The sequence below is a fragment of the Pteropus vampyrus genome, unplaced genomic scaffold, assembly GCF_000151845.1.
Source record: "Pteropus vampyrus isolate Shadow unplaced genomic scaffold, Pvam_2.0 Scaffold745, whole genome shotgun sequence".
NCBI classification, from domain to species: domain Eukaryota; kingdom Metazoa; phylum Chordata; class Mammalia; order Chiroptera; family Pteropodidae; genus Pteropus; species Pteropus vampyrus.
Genome location: NW_011889526.1, coordinates 396,524 through 418,066, shown reverse-complemented (window position 1 = coordinate 418,066; position 21,543 = coordinate 396,524). Strand labels below are relative to the sequence as shown.

General features: G+C 50.0%; 2 protein-coding genes and 1 pseudogene across 11 annotated transcripts; 2 read left to right on the top strand and 1 right to left on the bottom strand.

Moving 5' to 3' along the window:
* Positions 1-3,875: 3,875 nt before the first annotated feature.
* On the bottom strand, positions 3,876-9,349 carry TSEN34 (tRNA splicing endonuclease subunit 34). 5 transcript variants are annotated; one of them, XM_011385662.2, is made up of 5 exons: positions 9,174-9,349; positions 8,067-8,313; positions 7,606-7,837; positions 7,200-7,405; positions 3,876-4,372 (listed from the first exon to the last, which is right to left on the bottom strand). In XM_011385662.2, exons 2-5 carry the CDS (start codon positions 8,307-8,309, stop codon positions 3,986-3,988), a joined length of 1,068 nt encoding a protein of 355 aa, XP_011383964.1. In that variant the 5' UTR covers positions 8,310-8,313; positions 9,174-9,349; the 3' UTR covers positions 3,876-3,985. The 5 variants fall into 5 exon arrangements, with proteins under 5 accessions (XP_011383964.1, XP_011383962.1, XP_011383960.1 ...); XM_011385660.2 differs by lacking the exon at positions 9,174-9,349 and adding an exon at positions 8,449-8,690 and having other exon boundaries at positions 7,200-7,457; XM_011385658.2 differs by lacking the exon at positions 9,174-9,349 and adding an exon at positions 8,449-8,690.
* Positions 9,350-9,770: 421 nt separating this feature from the next.
* On the top strand, positions 9,771-21,440 carry MBOAT7 (membrane bound O-acyltransferase domain containing 7). Of its 6 annotated transcripts, none has more exons than XM_011385654.1 (8): positions 9,771-9,929; positions 10,665-10,743; positions 10,879-11,008; positions 11,575-11,701; positions 13,528-13,687; positions 14,790-15,150; positions 16,947-17,123; positions 20,458-21,440. In XM_011385654.1, exons 2-8 carry the CDS (start codon positions 10,668-10,670, stop codon positions 20,843-20,845), a joined length of 1,419 nt encoding a protein of 472 aa, XP_011383956.1. In that variant the 5' UTR covers positions 9,771-9,929; positions 10,665-10,667; the 3' UTR covers positions 20,846-21,440. The 6 variants fall into 6 exon arrangements, with proteins under 6 accessions (XP_011383956.1, XP_011383958.1, XP_023381989.1 ...); XM_011385656.2 differs by having other exon boundaries at positions 9,780-10,046; XM_011385655.2 differs by lacking the exon at positions 9,771-9,929 and adding an exon at positions 10,053-10,194.
* LOC111734059 lies at positions 17,323-17,441 on the top strand (annotated as a pseudogene).
* Positions 21,441-21,543: the final 103 nt, after the last annotated feature.

The following is a 21,543-nucleotide window of genomic DNA, read 5'->3' as shown; positions in this document are numbered from 1 at the left end:
GAGCAGCATGAAGAATTGTTCTATTCGGTGGCCTATAGCCGTGAGTGAAACAGCTCCTCTACTCGTGAGCTGAGAGCCTTAGGGAAACGGAAAAAATAATAAGTTGAACGAAGTAAATCGCTTCAGAGTGGGCGCCATGCGGGAAATAGATTTACTGATAACGATGGAGGAAGATGGTACTTTGGTTAGGATGGTCAGGGGTGGGCTCTTTAAGGAGGTGACTTTTTTTTTGTAATTCGAGACCCAAGTATATAAAGGCTTTGTGCCCCTTTATCAAAAAGCAGTTTATATCCTGAGGTTTCCAGAACAGGGAAAATGTTCTGAAACCTCTCGCTGTATGTTCTGCTCCACCTTGGTGCCATTTGTCACCCTGTTTTTGCTCTTTGTCAACATCTCACCTAGGATTATTTCCTCTAGTCCTTTCCTTTCTGGAGTAATCCCAGTCACACCAAGGGCTTTACTTATCATTGTTAGATAATGTTTAATGAGCACTTTAAGTATACTAGGCTTGGAGCTAAACACTTTATCTGGGTTTTTTAAAATTCTTATGATCCATGATTTCTATCACTAAAAGTAATAGATGGCATTCAGAAATGTTTACTATGTACAAGGCACTGTTCTAAGAACTTTACATGTATTACTTATTTAATTAATACATACATACTTGAGTAGTCTCAGAGAAGTTGCCCTCTTTCATCATGGTACTATTAGCAATACCCACCTAAGGAGTACTAATACTGTTATCAATCCTATTTTACAGAGAGGGCATTGAGGCACCAAAAGGTGGTTACAGAACGCCCAAGATTTCACGATGTGGAATAAATTAAGGCCAGCCAAATGAGAACAAACAAAGGCCATTTATTCAGAGTAAGCACGTCGGTCACCTTCACTTCCGTTTTGGCAGAGAGACTCCAAGTTGTAACAAACCTCCATAAAAACCCCAAAGGAGAGGGTTCGGTGAGCTTCCAGGTTAGTGAACACAAGATTTGGACAGAGTGGTGTACCTGGAATTTCATGACATCAGCATGATTAATTAAAATCATTGGCCTTGAGTGACTGAACTCAATCTTCAGCCCCTCTCCACTGGATGGAGGGGAGATATGGAGATATTGAAAGTTAAAAAAAAAAGAAAGAACAAAGAAACAAAGTTCCATCCCTCAAATCACATGGTTGGTTTTCCTGGCAACCAAACCCCAACCTTAGGTGTATTCCAAAAGTTGCTTCATTTACATAAACTTGGGTATGGTTGAAGGGGGTTTTTGTTGTAAATATCAAAACACCTTTACTGCTCTTATTACTTTAAGAAATTCCAAGGGTTTTAGCTTTGTGCCAGGAACAGGGACAAAGACCAAATATATATTTCTCATTATAAATTACAATATCACATTAGTGCTAACTGGTAAGGCAAGTAAATCAAGAGGGGAGGTGCACGTGGGAGTGTTAAATTTGAAGGAAAGGTGACTGCGGATGGCCTGAGAAGGAAAGACCAGCTGGCAGTGAGGGGCAAGACCACATGGCCATCTAGGGAAAGCATGTTTCAAGTTGGGTAGCAGGTGCAAAGACAGTGAAACAGGATTTTGTGCAAGAGGCTGATGCACAGAGAGGGGGATGGATGCATTGGGTCAGAGTTAAAGAGGAGCCTACAATGTAGGGCCTTTGCTTTGACCCTGAGATGGGAAATGGCTGGAGAGTTTTAAACAGAGGAGTGACATGGTCTGACCTACCTTTTAACCCAGTGGTTGAAAACAGACAATAGAGGGGCAAGGGTGAAAGCCAAGGGGATGAGTGAGGGAGTTAGCAATCATCCAAGTGAGCAATGTCCTGGCTTTTGGCAACATGTTGGCAGTGAAGGTAGAGCGAAGTGGTCAAATTCTGGGTCTGCAGTGTTTAGAAGTTAGCACCTATAGGATTTAGTGAGTGATTGGATGTGAGGGCACCAGTCACAATATATTTTTTAAGGTTTTTTTTAGAGCAGTTTCAGGTTTACAATAAAATTGAGGTCAAAATTTCCAATCCACCCCTACCCATCATCCACATGCATAGCCTCCCCCATTATCCACATCCCTCACCAGTGATACATTTGTTATCACTGATGAACCTACACTGACACTTAACACCTAAAGTTCATAGTTCAGAGTTCACAATGTGGTACATTCTATGGGTTTGGACAAATGTGTGAGGACATGTATGTTATTATAGTACCATACAGTCGTTTCCCTGCTCTAAAAATCCTGTGCTCCAACTATTATTCATTCTTCCCTCCCCACTCCAACCCCTCATCTTTTCATTCTCTCCACTGTTTTGCCTTTTCCAGAATGTCGTATAGTTGGAATCATACAGTATATAGCCTTTTCGAATGGTTTCTTTCACTTAGTAGTATGCATTTATGGTTCCTTTATGTTTTTCAGAGCTTGAAAGTACATTTCTTTTTAGCACTGAATAACATTCATTGTCTGGGTATACCATACTTCATTTATCCATTCACCTCCTGAAAGATATCTTGGTTGCTTCTAAGTTCTGGCAGTTATGAATAATGCTGCTATAAAAGTTGCAAGTTTTAGTGGGTTTGTTTTCAACTCCTGGATTTCAATTGCTGGATCTTATGGTGAGAGTATGTTTAGTCAGAACCACCCAACTGTCCTCCCTGGTGGCTGTGGCATTCTGCATTCCCACGAACCATGAACAAGAGTTCCTGTTGCTCTGTATCCTCACCAGCACTTGGTATCAGTGCTCTGGGTTCTGGCCTTTCTAATAAGTGTGTAGTGGTATCTACACACTTGATTTGTATTCCCATGATGGCATTTTTCATATGCTTATTTGCCATCTTTTATCTCCTTTCGTGAGGTGTCTGTTAAGGTCTTTGGCCCATTTTTTAATCACATTGTTTTCTTATTGTTGAGTTTCAGGAGTTCTTTGTATATTTTGGACAACAGTCCTTTATCATATATGTCTTGTACAGTATTTTTTCAAAGTTTTTAATTTTAATGAAGTGCAGCTTATCAATGCTTTCTTTCATGGATCATGCCTTTGGTGTTATATCTAAAATGTCATGCCAAATCCTAGGTCATCTAGGTTTTATTCTAGGAGTTTTATAGTTTTACATTTTACATTCAGGTCTATGATGCACTTTGAGTTAAATTAATCCAAACATACAGGAAATTAAGATTCTATCAATTTTGTTTACCAAGAAGGACAAGAACGAAAGAAATTGGGGGGGAAATTAAGGAACTAAAGAGAGACTTTCAGCCCCAGGATTTTTACCACAGGACTGTATTACAGTCATAAAATCTATGTGATAAGACTATACATTGTTTCAATGTATGTATAAATATTTGAAGTGGGTACTGATAATATTCTACTAATTTCTCAAGCAGAAATGGCGATATAGCAATCATTTTATACGTTTTAGCTTTTATAAAAATAACATATATAAAGAATCTAGAAAAATATGTACAGTATAAAAATAATTCTCAAACCCTGAATAAACACTGTCAGGCTAACAAAAAGAACATTGCCAGTATTCCAGAAGGGGAATGTTCAAGAGCCTTTCCTGACATTCCCTTCCTCACTCCAAACTCCTGTCCTACAACAGCAACACTCACCTCCTTCTCTTCATGTGTTATTTTTATTTACCTCTTTGTATGCATTTGAAATGTTTTGTAAAAACTTTTTCAAAAGGAGGTTTAGTGCAGTAGGAAGAGCTCAGACTTCATTGAAAGTCACAAAGACCAGGTTTTCAATCCCAGCCCTGCTACTTACTATCTGTGACCTTACTATCTGTGACCTTGGGCAAGTCATTTTTCCTCCTCCAAACTCTTCCTCAAATGTCCACACTTCCCAGGACTGTCCTAAGGATTCAAACCACAAACTCCACATTTATTCAACAAGTTTATTGAGACCTCTTGAGACCTAAGCCCTGTAGAAAACAGAAATGAATCAAACCCAGTCTTCATTCTCAAGAAGCTCAACGTTTGGAAATAAGTAACTACAAAAACGACAGAGCCAATAAGTGTTTTTGAAACAGGGAAGGACATAAGAAAGATGCAGTTTTTATAAATCTGGAATCAAAAATGAACTGCAGGGAGAGGTAGGAGGGAGTTCTAGCCTCCCATGCAGAGGTGAAAATGGGACCATCTGGAAAGGCTCTTGTCACAGACATAGCCACACCCATAGGTCTCTGGAGTTCACTGCAGGCTGGCCCACTGCAAGGAGGTATAGACCACCTTACCATCAGGCTGTGGAGAGCACAGGAGCAGCGTCTTTTTGACACTGGTTCCGAGGCGGCCAGCAGAAACCAGATCCTGGAGTGGGATGGAGTCCCCAGGAGCCCAGCACTGGGCAATGTAGTGGGCATGGAAACGGAGTGGGTCACCTGGGTGAGGAAGAGAGACATGCAGCAGTTTCCAATGACACGGGGCTGTTAGATATCAGACTGCTCACAGGTCGGAGACAGAGGACCAATTTAGCCATCACTATGAGTATTTTAAAAGATACCCTTGAACCTAGAAAGTCTTCTCGAAATTTTTCTCTTAGAAGTATAGTGACAATAAAATCTACCTATAAAGATGTTCATTTTGTTGTCATTTACAATAGCTAAGAAGTAGAAACATGGAACTGGTTAAATTCATAGTATATCTATAAGATCAAATATTATACAACCATTAAGATTATATAGGTTCTGGTCAAGATGGTGGATCCAGGAATTCCAAAAGCAGGTATACTAGTGACTTAATTCTGTCAACCACGAATCTGGTTAAATTTATGTTTGAATTCTAAGATATTAAGTGCATGGTATGCTTTGTCTATTAAGCCCCCTCTCCATTTCTGTAAATTTATTCAACCACTATAAAGACCAAAGAAAATAAAAACAAAAAGCCAACCTATATATACAACTTTACTTCAAATCCACAAAATACCCCAATGGGGTGGGAAGAGATGACGGAGTAGAAAATGAATGAATGTCAGTGTAATTGAAAAAAAGATTAAAAGAATGTACCAACTTGGATGGTGGTCAAGGATACACTGAGGGGGAGGAAAGGGGAAGGAGGCTGTCACACATGTAAAGCATAATCTTATTTAAAGCAGAAACAAATAATCGACTATATCATTGTCATGACTGAGAAACAGGACTACGAAGTCCGTTGAAGCTAAAGGACATTATGTAAATACCCAATGAGAAATTACTCTAACAGACTAAAACAAATAAGACAAGAATTTATAATAAGATGGCATAATAAATAGATGGCATGAGAGTCAACAAAATTTTTATGAAAAGGGCTAGACAGTAAATATTTTGTTTTATGGGCCATGTTGCAAATACTCAACTGCCACTGTAGCACACTAGAAGCCACAGACCATATGGAAACAAATGGACAAGACCATTTCAATAAAGCTTTATTTAAAAAATCAGTCCATGGGCCAGATTTGACCTGGGGGGCTGTAGTTTGCCCCCCATTAGATGACTAATCAATTAGAGTAGGACCATAAGTGGGACACTACACAGAAGATTAAGTAACACGTAATGTAAATGTAAAAGGACAAGGCTCTGAGACATGCCATCTAAGAGAACTATGACAGCAACGATAAAACAAGGCAGTTTCCAGGAACTTCTCTGGTTGTTATGATACTTCTACCAGCTGAAAAGGAAGCAACAAAATGCTTGAGAAGTTCCTCCAAAACTCAGAACTCAGAGGCTTAGCATCTCTTGACATTAGGAAAATTTAATATTAGACTTATTAGAAATATTTAAGAGATTCTGACCTGGGATATGAATCTTTAGGGGACAAGGATTCAGTGCATATCTGGTATATTGAGTATTTGCTATTTTAAAAATATTAATCTATTAAACTAACAGGTCAGCCCTGTGGTTGTTTCAAATGTGTGACTGAGTAATTGATGGATTTAAATTTACTTTAACCTGAAGTATTAATAAGTCTATTAACAGTGTTAAACTTAAACTCACCCCATTCATAATTAGATTTAAATTACAGCGAGTTCCATTATCAGAAAAATACAGAACTTAAAAAGGAAAATACATTAAAATTTTAAATGCAGCTTACAATATTTAAAACTAATTCCTTTTCCATATGGGACCAAACATGAACTAATGACCCCCTTAAAAATCTGAAAATTGAACTGAAAACTTAGAAAAGAACTACATATCAGCATTTGTATGTTTCATAAATTGAAAATTAATTTTCAAAACAAAAATAATCTTTTTTTGCATACAAGTCACCAAAAAACAGTAGCAAAGTAATGAAACCATGGTCATCTGTGGAGAATGGGGCAGGTAAACTGTTCTCAGCTCCTAAATAAGTCACTTAAATTATGCTTTTAGTGTAAGGAGAAACAAAGGCTCTCAGATCAGCAGAAGACTTAGTGGACAGTCTCCAACCAATAGCTAAGATCTGACTACTCATTAAGTAGTTTTATCTTTCCATGTTCTTATGAGGAACAAAAACAGTGTTCTCTGCAGATTTATTTAACCTTTTAGTTACATAATAAAGGCACCCTTACTACAAATTCAAAAATGAACTGACTCGTCAAAAGTCCCCTTTACCTATATTTGATGCAAATTACCTCCCAGAGGTAAACCATTGCAGTTGGGCTGGAGTATATCCTTTCACCCGTTTTTCTACTTGCTGATAGGATTCTCTTAGCCTGCTTAGTATTACATTTTAAGTTCTTTTCATATTTTTATTAGACCCACAATTTTTAAGGCTACTTAAAGAATGAACAAATAACTGCACAACAATACAAAATGATTTACTTTTTACTATATGCATTTTCTGCAAGCTGTTATTTTTTTCTCCCATTGGTCATTTTTTAAATAAATACATGGACCTATATCAATCTGACAACTAACACTGTTTCTTTAACAACTAACAGTGATGTTTAACCACTAACCTATTAATCACCATTCTGGTTGTTATCAAACTTTTCAATACTGTAAGAATCCTGTAATAACTATTTCTTCTATGTTTGGTGCACATATCTAAGTATTTCTAAGTGAAACTTGGATGTAAGGAAGTGCTAATAAGATTTACTAAACTGCCTTCCAAATGAGTTTGGGTTCCCAAGTGTTTCCTGTCCTTCCACGTGTTTCAGAGGCTTAGAAAGAGAGGCAAACAGGAAAAACACAGAATGTGGTGGGATTGTAAAGAAAGGGACAGCAACCAGAGGTCTGGAGCCAAACTCACCAGGATAGACCAGGAAGTCGCCCCCAAACTTGCCAGCGGCGCTGAGGAAGAAGCCTCGCTCCCATAGGTCTCTATAGATGCTGTAGCGCAGCTCATGGGCCGGACGGCCAGCATGGGGCCAGTCTTTGGACTGGACACGCCAGTCCAGGGGCCGCGCCTTGATGGGTCGAGGCCTAGCAGTGGCCAGCTGGACAAGCAGAGCAGACCTGGGCAAGAGAGCCACCCCATCTGAAGGCCCTGGCTGGGGAGAAGGGTAGCCTGGGGGAGGGGAATCCAAGAGTTTGGTGAATCCAAGAGGCAAGGTCTTTCCGTCCCCCAGGAAAATCCGGGCCCTAAAGTTATGGCCAAAGTTAAAAGATCTCTCCCCTCCTTAACGTGGTCCCTGGACTCCACTTCTCATCCTCACCTGCTTCATCGTACTCCCTAGAAGCCTGGCCAACACTGGCTTCATTCTCTCCAGCACTGGCCTCCTGGCTCTCGCTGGCCCCCAAATCTGGTTCCAGCTTCTGCTTCTTGGCAGCCTGGCCCTCTGCAATCTTCTCTAAGATTTCCTGGCGACGGGTCTCACGGGCCTCAGCTGCCAGGGCGCTTTGCTCCTGGAAGCCCTGCTCTTGTTGGAGCTTGAAGGATGCCAGAGCCTGAGAAATAAACTCAGCTGGAACCTCAGGATCCAGGTCAGCACTCCGTCGAGAAGCCAGAAATCCTGACTCCCTGGCCCCTCCCGACTTAAGCGCTAGCATTCGGGAATCCCAGTCACCTACTCCCACATTATTCCAGAATTCAGGACTCCCAGACTCCCTCCACTCGGGTCTCCAGCCTCTGCTCCCGCAGGTCCAGGAAGTTCGCACCCCCAGGCCACCCCCTTACCAGGCTGTGTTGGCGGGAATCCGTACGCGGGGCGCTGACCAGGGTAACTGCGCCAATCTCGGCCAGAAGCCGCGCCTCTTCGGGCATCAGCAGAAGCGGAAGGCCGAGGCGTGAGTTCTGGCGAGGCCCGCGGGGCAGGGAGCCCACCGTGCGGCCCCCCACTCCCAGGCGCTCCCGCAGCGCCTGCACCGCCTCGGCCCCCCAGACCAGGGAGCAGCCGTTCGCCACCTCCACCACCAGCATCCTCCTACGGGAGTAGGGGTCACAGCGGTAGCATGGAGAGCCGCCCGCCTCCCAGAGCTCACCCACCGTCTTGGGGGTCAGGCGGAGCTCCGCCCCTTGCCCTCAGGGGACTGGGCACCGCTCACCCCACAGTTGCTACCTGCCGAGCCAGGCCCCAGGCCCCACCCGCTGGCGCCCGGCTCCGTCCCCGGATATCCTGCCAGGCCCCGGGGCCGCCCGAGACCAGGCCCCACCCCCCGGCGGGCTGCCGGAGCCTGGCGGGCAGCGTTCCGTTCTCGGCTCACACTGCCGAGAAAATGCTCCCGCCGGGCCCACGCCCCCTCTGAAGCCCATTTGCACCGCTCCTCTCGCAAAGCGGGTGTCTCCCATCCCGCCAGCAGCCGGGACCTGCCGAGGCCGAGGCCGAGGCCGAGGCCGAGGCCGAGGCCGAGGCCACGCCCGCCTCAGCTGCCACTGGACTTGGCTCCTCCCCTTCCTAGGCACCAGAGGTTCGGCCTCAGGGCCTCTGCGCAGCCGGACTCCACCGCACGAAGCCGCGCCCATTTCCGAACATCGGCGGTTCCGCGTTCGGGAGTTCTCGGCTCGGCAGTGCACAACCGCGCCCCCTCCCGGCTGCCAGCGGTTCGGCGTTCAGGCGTTATGGTCTCCGTCAACCCGTAGCCAGAAGCCCCACTCCCTCCAGCCGCTAGCGCTGCCCAGTTAGGGAGTCACCGCCCCACGGCCGAACCCCGCTGCCGAGGCCCCGCCCCCTGAGCGCCAGCTGTTCGTTCTCCTCTTCGGCGGGCTCACCCCACTCGTGGGCGCTCATTCCCCCTCCTCGCCTCTCTTCAGACTGCATGTCCTCTGACAGAACCAGCTAGTCACCTCGTAAACACCGACTCGCAGTCCCAGCGGAGCCACCTCTTACGTAGCGCGCCACGCGCGGCTTTCTCCACCGGAGCCCATGCGGATCCCCCCCGAGACAATTTCGCCACGATACCACCTTCGCAGAGCGGGAAATCTGGAACCCGCCCTCATGGCCGTAGCCCTGCCTTTCCCCTGAAGAGTAGCACCTTCACCCCGCCTCCCGAAGCGCGCCTCCCTCCGCCGATCGGTTCCTCGACTTTGGAACACGAGGCGTGTTGCCCTGACCCTGCCCTCCTTGGCCGACTAAGCCCGGGGCCCCACCCCTTCAGAGCTGGGCGCTGTTGGTCTCGCCCCCCGGGGATAGGGTCTGATCACCGCCTTTTTCCTGTTACCTAAGCCTGAGACTCCGCCTATCAGCAAACCCGGGTCACTCATAGCCGACTGTCTCCGAAGGAAACCGAAGCTCGTGGTCCCCCCTCTACACTGCCGCCCGAGTCAGCCCGAAGGAACCCGAAGCGGAGGCCCGGTCTCATGCCAAACGCTGCCTGGCCCCGCCTCCTTCCCGGGTCCCTCTGCGTCGCTCAGAGTCCGAAACTCGGACTCCTCCTCTTCCCGAGCCCGAAGCCCCGCCCCCTGTGTACTGCGGCTGGGCATATCCGGGGTCCAGGTCCAGCGGCCGGCGTGTGCTCCTGGTGCCGCGTGCCAGCTCCTTCTCTACCTCTTCCAGAGCCTGACTGGGGCCCCCACGTGGCCCCGGATCGCTCAGCTCGGCGGGTCCGCAAGAGAGGCTGGGGCGTGCGAGGCGGGGAGGCGTGGCCAGACCCGGGTGGACTGCGGGCGGGGACCGCTCGGCCGCCTCTTGCCCGGCAGGCGGCGCGGAGCCGGGCCCAGGTGGGCCTGGATGGGGGCTCCCAGAGACGCGGTGGCGTCTCTGCGCATCCGCTACCTGACGGGGTGCGGGGGCGGCGCCGGAGCGCGGCCGAGCTCCGGATGGCGTAACCGCCTGTGGCTTTGACCGGGCGGACCTGACAGCCACTGGGTGCGCGTAACCGAAGTGGGGCTAGAGAGAGTGCCTGAGACCCAGGTGGGGCCCATTCTCGGGTTTTAGGCAGGAGGGGTCCGGAGCTCCGAAAGAAGTGGAGGCTGGAGTCTTGGGCTCCTCTGAGTCCTCTCGAAGACTGGCTGGGGGTGTCTGGAGACCTGCGTGTCGAAGAGGAAAGGGCCGGGGGACCAGAAGAGAGAGGCTGGGTCGCCAGATCCTCGAAGGAGGGGGGGCGCTGGAGGCCTGGGTTCTCAAAAGACGGAGCTGGGGCTGGAATCCTCTATCCTCAAAGGAAGAAAGGCCTGGAGGTCTGGACTCATGTTCTCTCAGAGGAGAGGAGCCAAGCGCGGGACTTCTCCGTCCTGGACAACTGGGAACCAGGGGGCAGATTTCTGAATCCTCAAAGGGGAAGAGGCTGCGGACCTGGACTTCTGGGTTCTCACTACGAACCTCTGTCCTTCCCCCAGACCATGTCGCCAGAAGAATGGACATATCTAGTGGTTCTTCTTATCTCCATCCCCATCGGCTTCCTCTTTAAGAAAGCTGGTGAGTCAGGTTCCCTCCCCAGTGGATAATAAAATGGAGGGAGCCGGCCGGAGCGGGGGAGGGGGGCGGGGGGGACGGGGAGGGCGAAGTGGGCGCTGGAAGGTCTCAGGCTTATGCTGTCTCTTCTCCCTGCAGGACCTGGGCTGAAGAAATGGGGGGCAGCAGCTGTGGGCCTGGGGCTCACCTTATTCACCTGTGGCCCCCACACTTTACATTCTCTGGTCACCATCCTTGGGACCTGGGCCCTCATTCAGGCCCAGCCCTGGTGAGGATAGGGGTGGGAGAGAATGGTGGGGGTGAAAAAGCAACCTGTTTCTTCTTTGGGTCTTTCTCTGTTTCTGCCTCAGTCTCTTGTTTACCCCTTGTTTCTGTCATTTGTCTGGTTTTTTTTTTCCTCTTCTGCCTTTTTCTGAGTCTTGTCCCTGTCTATCCTTATCTTCTACATCCATGTTATGGATTCATTTGGGAGAGAGGAGGATATTACTTGTCTGCTGGCCCTGCCACCATTCATATCCGAATTCTCTCTCCCTCTCTCCCCCTCCTCACAGTACAAAATGGATTGAAGGGTCTTCACTCTGAAGCTTCTCTTAACCTCTTCTCATTCTCTTTTATCTGTTGCTACGCATTTCTACATGGCTGTGCCTCTTCTCTTGCTGCTTCAATCTTGTTCATTCAAAATTATGTTCATTCTGTCCCCATCCCTTTGCCCCCATTTTCTATCTCTGAAGGTGGGAGGTTGGGGAGGATTTGTAGCTAGAATCTGAGGGAGGCAGAGGCGAGGTCCCCTCACTCAGCACTGCCCAGCACCACCGCCTCCTGCCTCTGCCCCAGCTCCTGCCATGCCCTGGCCCTAGCCTGGACCTTCTCCTACCTCCTGTTCTTCCGAGCACTCAGCCTGCTGGGCCTGCCCACTCCCACACCCTTCACCAATGCTGTCCAGCTGCTGCTGACACTGAAGGTCAGACTCCCCACCCGCTTTGTGCCAATTAACCCCTCAACTTCACCTCCTCCGCCCTGCCATTCCCATTGGGGGGAGGGGAAGGGAGACCAGATTTTATCTGCCACACTCCCCAGGGGCAGGACTGGACATCTCAGCTCTTCCCCAGGGCAAAGAGGTATCCCAAGTAATGTCCACGTGGGTACCAAAGGCCAAGCTGAGTGCTCACCAACTTGCACTCCTTGCATTTTGGAGCAAGCCATTTTGCAAAGGAGGAAAACCTCTCTGGGGAGAAGGCACTTATCTAAGGGCACAAAACCAGGTCTGGCTCTAAATCACCTGGGAAGATGGGTGACAACAGATACATACCCAGGCCCCATCGCAGACTGAAAAGTCGTGAGTTCCCACTGTGCGCTGGGCTCCAGCGACATACTGGTGAACAGAACAGTCATGCGAGGAGCAAACCACGTCTCTTCAGGATGGGAGCTCAGGACAGGCAGGCATTGGTTAGCTGGGAGAAGAGTTGGGCCTTTCAGGATGCAGGGACAGCAGGCTGACTTCCAACATGGCTGGTTTTTCAGCCACATGGAGTGTTCAAGAGAATGAAGGAGAAGGGACACCAGGTGCTGAAGGGCCTTTTCAGCCAGTGTAGAGAGCTTGGGCTTCTACCTGTGGGGGCCCAAGGTGCCCTGGAAAAGGTTTTTGGGTTTGTTGCCAGAAGAGGTGATGTGACCAGATTTACATGTTTAAGTAAAGACTCGGGGTGCTTTGATGAGATTGCAATAGGGAGGGAAGATGGGATGAAGTCGGGCTCCTTAGTCAAAACCTAGCTGGTAGACATGATGTCAACTTGACCTGGATCTTAGTAGGTCAGTCAGAGTCCCACAGGAAATGCCACATCCAGGATAACTTGAGGAGTTACTTACAATGGGATGGGCAGGACATGGAGGAGCCACAGGGACAGTGCAGGAGACTTGGACCAGTAGTCAGAGAGCCCGCCGTACCAGCCCTGGGCCCAAGAGAATGGGAGGAGGGTCAGGTGGGGGAGTCTGGGAGGACAAGTCTTGTATAGAGGCACCTACTTAGAGACAATCTATTCAGGGTCATGCTATCTCAGTGTGACCTACAAAACCCCAGCTCTTAGTCCTGCCTTCCTCCATTCCTGCCTGGGGCTCTCTGTCGACTCAACCAGGAGAAGCTGGAAGACACAGAGGCTTGTTGACCGAGGGCCGGCCTTGGCTCTGTGTGGAGAAGGGTACAGAGCAGACCTGGAGGAACAGGCTGATCATATTCAGCCTGCTGATGGAGGCAGAACAAAAGGGACAAGCTGGAGAGACTTAAGGGGATAAGGGGAGTGAGGAAAGTTTCTGGCCTGAGTGAGTAATTGGATGGTGGTGTCAATGCCTGCAGGGAGAGCCTGGACGCAATCCGCACTGGGGTAATACCAGGTTCTACTTTGCATGTGTGAAATTTGAGGTGCCCAGTGGACACCCGAGTATTAATTGATAAGAGGCAAGTTGATAAATAGGTTAGGGGCTGGAGGAGAAGTCCTGGCCAGGGGTCAAGTTTGGGAGTCATGAGAGTAGGATGTATCTAAACCCCCAAACTGCAGAACACAGAAGGATAGAGCACAGAAAGAACACAGGTGGGCCCAGCGGTGAGTCCCAGGGCACGCCTTCCATCAGAGAGGCACTAAGATGCCCTTAATCCCAACTCCAGTGTTCCCCAGGGGTAGACCTCGGCTCCCAGCTGCACGGCCAGCATCTCTTGGTGCTGAGAGGGCTAGCTTGAGGGAGATAGTGTGAGGAGTCCCAGGTCTGACCTGTTCCCCCGCCCCTTCCTCTCAGCTGGTGAGTCTGGCCAGTGAGGTACAGGACCTGCACCTGGCCCAGAGGAAGGAACTGGCCTCGGGCTTCAGCAAGGGGCCCAGCCTGGGACTGCTGCCCGATGTCCCCTCTTTGATGGATACACTAAGCTACAGCTACTGCTACGTGGGAATCATGACAGGTGAGTATGCTTGCCTCCAGGCCTGCCTCCCCTCTGTCTCCATCACAGCATCTGCTGCTCTGAGGGTGGGCTTCTATGTCCGACTCTCACACTGGACCCTGGGCTCCCCCAGAGGAGGATAGACTGCTTTCAGCCTAAGCGATTCCTTGTAGCTTTTTGGGAGCAAACAGATAAAGAGAAAAATCTGTTCACATGGTGTTCCTGCTGCCCCGGGAACAAACATTCACGGCTTGTGGTTCTGTTTTAGTTTCAGAAAATATTTGTCATTATTGTTGACCTCATAGAAGGTTTTCTTTTTGATGGTAATTTTGTTGAGCATAACTGACATAGCCATGTCCAGTTGGCTAGTTTGTATTATGTTCATGGAGTTGTGTAACCGTCTTCACTACCTACTTCTAGAACAGTTTCGTCATCCCAGAAAGAAACCCTGCACCCTTTGGCCATCATCCCCCAAACTTCCATCCTCCCTCAGTCACTGGAAACCACCGGTTGACTTTCTATCTGTAGATTTGCTTATCATGCACATTTTAGAATGGAATCAAACACTATGAGGCCTTCTGTAACACGTAAGACTTCTAACACCTGTCCCTCTGTTAATCCCCACTGTTCCCTCTCTAGGCCAGGCCATCATTTTATCTAAAATACTACAACAGCCTCCCATTTTCCATCATTGCCCCTCTGCTGCCCCAGGCAGCTCAGCTCTTGTGAAAGGTGAATGGGCCACGTGGTTTCCTAGCACTGAGAACAAAATCGTGAGCCCGCCTGGTTCCGGGTCCAGCCCCTGCCACACTGCTATGCTTTCTTTCAGTCACACCGGGCTCACCCCCTTCCTCAGGGTCTGACTCTCCATCTCAGAGCCTTAGTTCCCCTCACTCAATGGGTCTTTGTCCCTCTCTGTAAATGTCTGGCCTGCTTTCCTACTGAGTCCTTTGTCCTCCCCTCTGTTTCTACGTCTCTGGCTGAATCTCCTCTCCCTCTGGATGTCACACCCCACCCCTGTCTCTACTTCCTTCTGCCTGCCTTTACTCGCCCCACCCCATACTTGAGCCCTTCACCCCTCCGGCTGTCCCATTTCTGACCAGCTGCCCTTCCCCTGCTACAGGCCCGTTCTTCCGCTACCGCACATACCTGGACTGGCTGGAGCAGCCCTTCCCGGGAGCCGTACCCAGCCTGCGGCCCCTGCTACGTCGGGCCTGGCCGGCGCCGCTCTTTGGGCTGCTCTTCCTGCTGTCCTCGCACCTCTTCCCGCTGGAGGCCGTGCGTGAGGATGCCTTCTACGCCCGCCCGCTGCCTGCCCGCCTCTTCTACATGATCCCCGTCTTCTTCGCCTTCCGCATGCGCTTCTACGTGGCCTGGATTGTGGCCGAGTGTGGCTGCATTGCCGCGGGTTTCGGGGCCTACCCCGTGGCCGCCAAAGCCCGGGCCGGGGGCGGCCCCACCCTCCATTGCCCACCCCCCAGCAGGTCAGGTGGCGGGAGGGAGGTGGCCCAAGACCCAGCAGGCCCCATCACCACAGGCTGGCCCTGCCCCTAATAGGGAGGAGAGCAGGGGGCAGGTCCACCACCTGTTGTTAGTGTCGCCCCTGGGCCACCACAGCCCACCTTCCCCTGTCCTAGAGAACAGCACTCCTGATACCTACAGATTGCCCCTTGCTGCTAGTGCTTGTCACTCCTTGGTATGGCAAATTGCTCTCTGTTGCTAGGAAAAGGAAAGTGGTATCTTAGCAACCATGGAAGTGTCACCCCAATAACCCAGTTGTTTCTGGTTTCTCAGGATGCCATCGTTGGGCAGTGATGGGTTACCCTTTGTTGCTAAGAAAACAGTTCCCTGGCAACTGGACCACCCTTATTTGCTTGAGAACCAGGTTCTCTAGCAGCTATAGCGGTTTGCCCCTTCCTGCTAGACCGGTTCTTTGTTGCTATGGAAATGTTACCCCCTAAATTGCTCCTTTGCTAGGAGCCAGTATCTCCCCACCCCTCATTCCTCCTATGTACTGTCATCACATAGCCTGTAGTTGCTCTCTGTTTCTAAGAAAATGGCATCCCTGACTGCTGGCCTCTAGCAGAGTGGTGGGCACCATTCCTAGCAACTGCAGATCACCCTCCTACTGTTGCTGAAGAAGTTTATGCCCCTGGTAATGATGAATTGACTTTGTTGCTGGTAATGCTACCCATCTAGCTTCTTCACCGCTAGGTAAGTCGCATTGCTGATAACACTGAACTGTCTTGTTGCTAAGGAAGTGTTGCTCCTGTGTTGCTAGGGAAATGGTGCCCTTAGCAACAGGAAGGGCTGCCTTCTGTTCCTATCATCCATGGTATTCTGCCACAGCTGGGGCTGGGGGAGCAACCCCCTCATCAATGTCAATTATAACTTACTCCTTGACTAGGGCCATCCCCTAGTAGACAGGAGCTGCCATTCCATTGTGGGGGAGGTGGCACCCCCACGTGAATTTATTTTCACTGCCTTAGTAACCATAAGTGGACCTCCAGTTCCTGAGGAGGGCGTCCCCAGAAAATGTCAGGTGGAGATTGAAAGCTTTTTTAAACCCGCTCACCCACTCCTAGCAGATGCCCCCGCCCCCATTATCAGATGCCGCCAGAGGTTTCACTGGGCCAAGGATGTTCCCCTACCACCACCACGTGGCAGCAGTGCCCCAGGAACCACCATATTACTGGAGATGACACTTCTTGAACAATCATAAGGCCTTTTCCAGAAGCTTTTCTAAACATCCCGGCCTTATTGCTAAGGAATGCCCTTTCCCTAGCAACAGAGACCACCCAGGTGTCACACGGGCCTAGAACAGCCATGGCCCACCTCATTGCTGGGGATGCTACTTCCCTAGCAACTACAGTGTCCTGCAACTCAGAAGGGACCACTTTCGGAGGCTTCTCTGAATACACTGAGCTTGGTTGCTAAGGTAAAGCCTTTCCCTAGCATGGGAGACTATGAAGGTTCAGGTTGCTAGGGACTTGTAGCCTAACAACTGTAACCCTTCAAAGGCTTTTTGAAGCTGTTGTGGGCCCCATTGCCAAGAGAGCCCCCTCGTTGGTGAACTATGTGGCCCCACCTGTACCTTCTTCCTCAGAAAGGCTCCCTCTGGGCTACCCTCCCCTGATGCCCTAGCCAACGTGACAGCCAGAGGGCTGTTGCCTGCACGCAATCCCCTCCTTAGCATCGGGGCTGGGACAGTAGCCAGCGTTGAAAAGGGACCTGGCTGAGCTGCATGTCTGTCCCCTACCCTCACCCTCCACCCCCCCAGTCTGGAGAAGGCGGCCGCCCTGGAGTACGACTATGAGACCGTCCGCAACATCGACTGCTACGGCACTGACTTCTGCGTACGGGTGCGGGATGGCATGCGCTACTGGAACATGACGGTGCAGTGGTGGCTGGCACAGTACATCTACAAGAGCGCGCCCGCCCGCTCCTATGTCCTCAGGTGAGCCCGCCCACCCGGGACCGCCCAGATCTACATCTCCCAGCAGCGCCTGGGGCCACCTATGCCTTCCCTGGCTGAGCCTCTGCCCCGAGGACCATGAGAGTTGTAGTTTCTTAAGCCTGTTCAGCTACTGATATGCGTTACTCTGGGCCTGTGTCTACTTCTGGAAAGTCAGCCTGGTCAGAAGCAGTGTACTGTAGTCTACCGCTATGCTACCCTGAACGAGCCCCATCCCATCTGATCTCGGAAGCTAAGCAGGGTCAGGCCTGGTTAGTACTTGGATAGGAGACCACCTAGGAAGACCAGGTGCTGTAGGCATAAAAATAAAAAATAAGGGATTGTAAGCTAACAAGGTCCTTGCAATCTGTGAGGTCAACCAAGGGTTGCCTCACCTAAAATAGAAAAGAAAAAAGAAGCAGTGTACTGAGCCCCCTGGACTCAGTAGCTAGGCTTTACAGAATATCAGCCACCACTTACTAAGAAACCTTGAGTGTGTTCTGCATCCTCTTTTAAATGGGGTACTGCTGTTACTTGCTTGCTAGGTTCGTGTAAGGATTAAGCAAGGTAAAGCATGAAATGTACTCCATGTGAGGCCTTCCAGCTGAGTGCTCACGATATATTAGCTTCTGTTATTCTTTACTCATCTGATATTTCTTGAGTGGAGACTTTGTGCCAGACCTTATCTTCCTAACTTTAGGAAGTAGGAACTCTTGTTCCCCTTTTAAAGATAAGACCAAAGCTCAGACAGGTTAGGTAACCCTCGACGTTCAGCCTTCCTGAAGCCACCAGATGAGGTGAGGATTCACCCTGACACATTCTCATAATGAAGTCATTGACAATGGCAGCTCTGGAGCTAGGCTTACCTGGGTGTACGATCCAATTTAAAAATGGACTCTGGTGTCATGTGGGGAATATAGTAGAAGTAGAGGAAGGGAGTGGGCAGTAAGCTGGAAGATGAAATCAGAGGCCTTCGGGGCTGGCCAGGCAAGAGGTAATGGTGTCCTGGAGTGGAGAACAGTGGCCGGAAGTGGATGGATTTGAGAGGTGGACTTGGGGCTTGATATGGACTGGATGTGGGACATGAGAAAGACAGGAAATGAAACACAATGCCCGAGTGCTGGGTGTGAGTGACTGAGAGCATGGAAGAGCCATTTCCCAAGAAAGGGAGACCCAGGCACGAAGAAGTTTCAGGAGTGAGTGGTATAAGGAAGCGAGCCTTTGGTTTAGTCTTGCTAAACCCAAGTGACTTTGGAGTGACTGTTAGATTTCTAGCTGGGGTTATTGGATAGGCTGTTAGTTATGTGATTCTGATGCTTAAGAGAAAGGCTGGTAAGAAGTGGACACTTGAATGTCATCAGGTATAGACAGATGATACTTAAAGCTTGGGGGCTGAGAGGCATGTCAAAACCCAGGGCACACCAGTGTTCAAACCAGGCATTCTCAACTGGAGCGTTTGAGCCTCACCTGCAGGGGCATTTGGCAATGTCTGGGGACTTTATATATATATATATGTATACACACATACATATATATGTATTTTTTTTCATTAACTTTATTGGGATGACATTGGTTAATACAATTATATAATTTTCAGGTGTACATTATAATTTCACATCTGTATAGTCTATTGCATATTTACCACCCAAAGTACAGTTTCCTTCAGCTACCACATATTTGATCCCCTTTACCCACTTCACCTTCCCCCTATCCCCTATATTTGACCCCCTTTACCCTGTCTACCTTGGGGATGTTTTTGTCATAACCAGGAGGTTATGGCTCTTGGCATCTAGTGGGTAGAAGGCAGGGATGCAGCTCAACACAGGACAGCCCCCCACACCAAAGAACCACCCAGCCCCAAATGTCAGTAGTGCCTAGGGTAAGAACGCGGACCAGGGGGAGGGGCTGCCGAGACACAGCCATGAGATAGAAGGACCGTCAGCAAAGCACTCCTGGAAGGCAGCCGAGGACACCAATGTTTCAAGGAGAAGGGAGTGATCACTTGTGTCACATGGGGCCAGGAGCTCAGTGTGATGAAGGCAGGGGGGACCACTGGGTTGGGTGTGATGGAAGGAGGTACCCTTGATGGGGCAGTTTATGGGGCAGATGTGAAAGGCAGGTTGGAGCAGGTTCATGAGAGAACAGAAGGGGACGTGCCAAGGAGGAGCACAGATGAGTCTTTGGAGTGTGTTTGCTGCACGAAAGGGCAGCAAAATGGGGTTGGACGCAAATTGGATAGAGGACAGGTTTGAAATCCCTGGGTATGTATCCTCCTGTCCTGTCCCCCATTGAGGATAGCATCCTGCCCCAGAGAATTCTCTACCGTAAGTATGAAACAAAGATCATAGTTTTGTTATTGGATATGCATTAAACCAGATGGTGTTGTGCATCACAAGTCACCGCTAATGGTGTTACCAAGACAGAAATAAATCTCATCCTTTTACACCCTGCCCTTTACTGGCCTTTACACAGCATGTTCTCGAGAGAAACCATAACTTGTCTGCACGGAAGAGGGCTCAGCGGCACTGTTTGCCCTGCCTCCTTTCACGTCCATCCCTAATTCACCTGGTAATTGGGGTACCCCTGTGCTAAACAGTGGTCTTTACCTGAAGAACAAACTATCTCTGACAAACAAGTGGCTACAGTGGACCAGGCCTAGGATGCACCCCCACAGTGGCCAGAAGACAGGGCTCGCTGTCTTCTATGACGATTAGGTTTCAAAGAGATGGCTCTCAGGCCCCGAGAAAAACATCCCTGGGCTGAAGGCTTTCTGCAGGCTTATTTTGCCTTTTCAAAGATTTACATCTGTTTCCAAAGGACCGAGGAAAGATTCTCAAACTTTAGGTTTTTCGAGGAGATGGCCAAGGAAAATGCAACCATCTTATGGACACTTACATCTTGAAGGACGTGGTGTTTGGCACTATTGTCTTAGGTGATTTTTGTACTTCAAGCCCCCTGATGTGCCAGAGGGAAAAGTGGATGCCATGGGCAGGAACAACCTTCACGCCAGCTCCCAAACTCCCAGAAGGCCACTGTCTCAGTTTTCTGTGGAAGCTGCAACCGGAGTCTGAGTCTGTGGATCTTCAAAGGCTAGCATTTGGGGTCCACACAGAGAGGACACCATGGCTGGAGATTTCTGAGTCTTTGTGGAACAGGAATTATACTCCATGATCCCCAAAGGGGAAGCAGCTGGGGGCCTGGATATCTGGGTCTTGAGAAAAAGGGGTGCTGAGAAAGAGTTAACAGGATTTCTGAAAAGAGAGTAAAGACTCCTAGATCTGAGGGAGAAGGGGCTAGGGGCTTAGACCCCAGAGTCTGACTCCCTTTCCTCCTGCAGGAGTGCCTGGACCATGCTGCTGAGTGCCTACTGGCATGGCCTCCACCCTGGCTACTACCTGAGCTTCCTGACCATCCCGCTGTGCCTGGCAGCGGAGGGGCGGCTGGAGTCGGCACTGCGGGGGCGGTTTGGACCTGGCGGGCAGCGGGCTTGGGACTGGGTGCACTGGTTCCTAAAAATGCGTGCCTACGACTACATGAGCATGGGCTTTGTGCTACTCTCGCTGGGCCAGACCCTCCGTTACTGGGCCTCCATCTACTTCTGCATTCATGTCCTGGCGCTGGTGGCCCTGGGCCTGGGGCTGGCTTTGGGTGGGCGCAGCCCCAGCCGGCGGAAGACGGGGTCCCAGGCCACCAGCCTTGCCCCGGAAAAGCTCAGGGAGGAGTAAGCCAATCGAAGGCTTTTGCCCGGGAATTCCGTGAACCAGGCTACTGGCTCCTTTCCCAGAGTCCTTGATGTGCTCGGGGCCTGGAGAGGATTCCCTGTCCCTGCCCAGTGTTCCGCCTTTCATTAAGCACTGCTGAGGGTTCTCCCGCTTTCCTGCCTGCTACCTGAGAGTTCCAGAAGGCCATGTCCCTCCTGTAAAACCCAAATGCTTTCCAGACAAGACTTTTCCTTTATCCCTGCCACAGCTTGTGGATGTTCAGGGAGCCAGACCACCGTCCCCTGCAACAGCAGGGGCCGAGAGCAAGTTCCCTTCTGCTTTCCACTGGGGGAGCAGCCCAGGGCAGTTTCTGGGTGTGAGGCACCTCTGGTGGCTTTGCCCCTCTTCTGCTACACCAGTGTTTCAGGCCTGGAAATAAACACGAACTTCCCGCTCCACAAAGGGAAAACAGGCTCAGTCGAGCAAGCCTGGGGCCCACCGTTCTTGCGGCTTTCGTCTGAGCCACCTCAGGGTCCCAACACTCCTGTCACTCTCTTGTCATCCTGTGGCCTAACAGCGTCAGAATGTGTGACTCACCCAATAAAGTGTTGCACACAGACCCTGTGAATGTGGGGTATCTGGGTGACCAACTGATGTGGGGACTTGTGCCACCGACTCCTGTGTGCTGTGGTGCCCCAGCCCCCAGCAGCCACACTGATACA